The sequence below is a fragment of the Xiphophorus hellerii genome, chromosome 8, assembly GCF_003331165.1.
Source record: "Xiphophorus hellerii strain 12219 chromosome 8, Xiphophorus_hellerii-4.1, whole genome shotgun sequence".
NCBI classification, from domain to species: domain Eukaryota; kingdom Metazoa; phylum Chordata; class Actinopteri; order Cyprinodontiformes; family Poeciliidae; genus Xiphophorus; species Xiphophorus hellerii.
In genome coordinates this window covers 23,054,831-23,059,264 of record NC_045679.1, presented here as the reverse complement: position 1 = coordinate 23,059,264, position 4,434 = coordinate 23,054,831, and the positions used below count along the sequence as shown (strand labels likewise).

At 41.3% G+C, this 4,434-nt stretch overlaps 1 protein-coding gene across 1 annotated transcript; it reads right to left on the bottom strand.

Annotated features, from left to right (window-relative positions):
* Positions 1 to 883: 883 nt before the first annotated feature.
* On the bottom strand, positions 884 to 3,623 carry LOC116725005 (growth arrest-specific protein 1-like). The gene has a single exon (XM_032570837.1). It carries the CDS (start codon positions 3,083 to 3,085, stop codon positions 2,336 to 2,338), a length of 750 nt encoding a protein of 249 aa, XP_032426728.1. The 5' UTR covers positions 3,086 to 3,623; the 3' UTR covers positions 884 to 2,335.
* Positions 3,624 to 4,434: the final 811 nt, after the last annotated feature.

Below are 4,434 nucleotides of genomic sequence, written 5' to 3'. Positions count from 1 at the left end.
TTTTCGTCTGACCAATGGGTTGGAGAAAAGATCTTTTTTCCCCCCCTAGCAAAGGAGAATAGCTGTCACCGATGGTTTTAAGACCTATTATCACAAGTGAAGGAGGGGGCAAAGTTTTTCTCTCCTTTTTTTTTTAGAAATCTCAGAGAGCTGGCTCCACATGAACCACAGGCATGCCTGTTGGAGACGTCTGAAAAGTCTGCAAAACTATAATCTAAAAAGCTGTAAATGTGTTCAAGCAACAATGTTCCATATTTCCGAGAAAACTTAAATTAATAACGGAAAATATGCTTGGAAAATAAATAAAACACACTTGTTTCTTTCTTCACTGACAATAATGTCATGTAGCTCCAGTAAATTCTGGTTATTTTGGGCCTTTTAGCACCTCTATAGTTTTGGTCAATCTTCATTGTAAATTGAATTTTAATACAATTTTCAAGATTGGACCAGTCTTGTACATTGATCTTGTTTTTTTAAATCAGTTAAAAAATTATGATAACTGCTTCTGTTCTTCTGATCTTTTGCACAGGAAAACATGACTTGAAACTCCAGTAAACAATATTTACCAGTAGGAGGTGTTACTTATTTTTGCTGTTTCATCTTACTGCAGTTTTAGTCATTTTATAGAACTTATTTGGAGCTCGCTGATATCAAATGATTTAAAATGACTGTAAAAAGTCTACTGTAGTGAAATAGAACACCAAAATATATCTACCAGCAGGGGGTGCTGCTTTGTTTTTGTTTGGTCTCGTTTGCCATGGGGACATTTTGCCCCCACTTTGACAAAATGCCACTCAGAAATGTTATTAAAAATGATCACACAGCTCCAATAAAGAACAAAAATCTTTCCTTCCCATAAAAAATAACTTGTGTGAGGCAGAAATTACATTTATAAATCACTTTATTCAGTATAGTTTTACATTCATGGGTCTGTGTTCTTAACAGGTACATAAAATCCCTCATCAAATTACAAGCATATATTTTTTGTCCAATCTTTGTGCATTTGAAGTCTTAAAACAAACAGGCAGTGAAGACAAAACTAGCCAACCGAGCGACTTCTCTTTTTTTTTTTGGCTCCAAATCCCCCAGCAGTGTGATTTATCCTTTCTTTGGTCTGTTTGAACATGCATTCGTCTGGAATTAACACTTCTGTCTTCTACAAACATCCATGTTTACAGAGACAAGTGCATCATTCTAAGAGCTTCCTACAGCAGATGTCAGAATCTGCCCTGGGGTTGAAACTCATGTAACTTTGGTTTCTCTCAAAGGGAAGCGACGGCTTACTCTGGAACTTCAGGCACGCAGAGACAACACAAACTTTCTTTATCTGTGAAACACACACGGCTGTACAAAGGTGGTTCTCACCTTGCCACACAGTGCAACTCGTTCATATATATATATATATAAAAAACTCTTATAAAACCTTTTTTTTTTTAATGATATTGTGTCGTTTCAACAAAATATACACTGATGTAAAGTGTGCAGTTTAACACGCGGGCATAAAAAATGCTCTTAAGTCTAATTTTCAGATGATACTTCAGAGAAAGCCCAAGGTACAAGCAAACGTTTTGACCGCTTAGGGCCCTCTGCTGGCCTGGAGGTCCTAAGAGAATTGGACTTTACTCTGAAAAGTAAAATAAAAACGCCACATGTTGTACAAAATGTACAACATGATATCACTTTTATTTAAAGCAGAAAAGGCAATTATTATTTCAGCCGCTGCAAAAATAATTTAGCATCCTGATTATTACACATTTAACTATTTCACCTGTGGTATTTCTTTATTACTATTTTCAATCTTACAATTAGATTGAGTCAAAAGTATAGAATAAACTGCTGCTGACTTTAGTAGTATTTAGGTAAATGCTCTTATTGCACAGAATACGATGAATATGACCTTTATCACCCTTTGTAAAGTAACACTCGGAGTACGCTAAATTGAAATTGCTACTAACTTTGGTGCTAACTACTGTTAGCAACTCAAAACCACAAATTTTATCGACTTTTAAAATCTGATTCAATTGTATGAACAACATTTCTGCATTCCAAATGATAACCTTTGTAGCTTAAAAGTACCGTTAACTGGATCATATTTAATGCAAGATTCTTTTTTTTTCTGCCTGTGTCTGAACTGGAGTTGCATTTCGGTGACCTTTACCCCTTTAACTATAAACTCTGCCTTCCTCCCTACCTCTCTAGGGTATGTGGGGTTAGCTGCACGTGGGGATCCCATGGAGTTCCGCTCAGGGCCCCCATATTCCCTGGACTGGCCATGGTCGAATGTCATTTTACCACATAATTTAAAAAAAGAAAAACTGAAACAGATAACAGTCCTTCAGATGAATCCTGCGACAGCCACCATGAAGGTCAAAGTTTTCAGATGTGTTTGATAAGTTGGAGAGCTGCCGAAGTTCTCCACATAATAATCCTGGTAAATATCATCTTCCTCCGTGTCCTCCTCGGAGTCCCCGAATCCGCTGCCCGCGAACCTGTCGCCGGACTCCGCGCACAGAGTCTTCATCCTCTCCTTGATGTACTCGCAGATGTTCCTGTCGGTGCCGTCGCAGACGCAGGCGTCGAGCTGCTGCGCCCTCGGGATGGAGCGCATTTTGGCGATCATTTTGCGGCAGCTCTCCGAGCACCTCTGGCCCCCGAAAAGCTTCCGGCAGTGGAGCAGGTAATCCGCCATCGCCGAGCTGCACGCCGGGTCCGTCTCGCACTGCAGCCGCGCCTCGGTGCAGCCCATGGTGCTGGTCCGCGGCATGCACGGGTCGATGGCTCGCTGGGTGCTCCGGCACACCGGGTCCGCGGCGCAGTCGCAGTCCTCCAGATCCGGGCCGTGCCGGGTCAGGTTGAGCTGGATGAGAGATGAGATGCAGTGGCTGGGACACTTCCTGCGCACGCCGCTGATAACGGACGCGCAGGCGTGGAGGTACTGGTCGTACGCGTAACGGCACTCGGCTTCTCCCTGACATCCGAGGATGGCTTTCCAGCACACGGGGCGATGGTTATGGTTCGGAGATCCGCCACAGGAACCGATGGCTATGATCAACTCGCAGCATATCAGAAGTAGAACCCGCTCCATTAATGATGGCAACAGCTTGATTTCGTCCAAGCATGTAAAACTAACTGCATAAGAACGTCTCCATCGTAAAGTCTACCCAGAATAAGGCGGATCGCTTCTCATCCCGTCACAGCCGGTGGCTTAACGGCAGCGAGGCGCCGCAATAAAGTGCAAAGCTGCCCAGTTAGAACCATATTTCAGGTTGGGAAGCTTTCAAAGTTGAAGCATATCCTTAGTTTCGGTTCAGTAATTAAAAAGAAAAAAAAGGGGGGCTGGGGGGAGTCCCGTTTTCGGGAGTACACTGGGGACGAAAAAATAATAAAAATTGACCAGGTCTAGCTCAGCAAGACGATTCCGGAACACTTATCTCGAGTTTTGCTTTCCAAAGACGATCCGCTGACCCACAGTAGGTCCAGCCTCCAAGTCTCTGGGTAATGCGGGAGTTGCAGCTACAGCGTTGACTTCGTTTAGGAACAACCGCGGCTGATTGGTCCGCTGCGAGTCAATCGTCACCTATTGTGGTCTGTGACGCAAGTTACTCACACCGACTTGCTCCTGAAACGATGCGGAGTTAGTTAGTTAGTTAGTTAGTTAGTTAGTTAGTTAGTTAGTTAGTTAGTTAGTTAGTTAGTTAGTTATATTTAGCCTTACTGAGTCAAATTTGCATTGATAGGAACAACAACAATTATTTCTATCTAATGTGAAAGATGTTGCAGAGTCAGCGGTGGACTATGGTAAATTGGTGACACAGCAATGTAATATACGGAAGAGGCAAGGCGACTTTATTTATTTAGCACCTTTCAGCCAGAGACAATTCAAAGTGATTGTACAAAGAAGTTAAAAACAACATACAAGAAAAAACATGTCAAACAGATTAAAATGAAAAAGTTTAAAAAATAAGAATAAGTATTTTCTTATTTTTCATTTGTCAATGAAAAATGACCAATTTTAAGAGTAGGCAAGAGCAAACGGAAATGTTTTTTTTTTTTTTTTTTTTTTAAGGGGTAGTCACAAAGATGTTATGAGAAGGGTCCCGAGGTTACAACCTTGAGGAACTCCCTACGTGATATTTGGCTGTACAGGTCTGTTTAGCACAGTGTCAAACAATTTCATCTATTTTTTTTACAATTTATCAGTCAGGATGTGAATAATCAACAAAGTGGACACAGGTGGTGGGACATGGAGCTTGAGCTGTTTTACAGACAGACAGACGGATGGATAGTAAAGTAGTTGAGGGCAAGTTATGTGAAAAGTAAACTTTACTCCTATATATTTTTTTTTTAGTTTTGTGGGGATTTTTTATTTTTATTTTTTACAACCGTTTCCTCTACTGCCCATTTTGAACAAGCGAAAACACGCAGAAGTGCCTC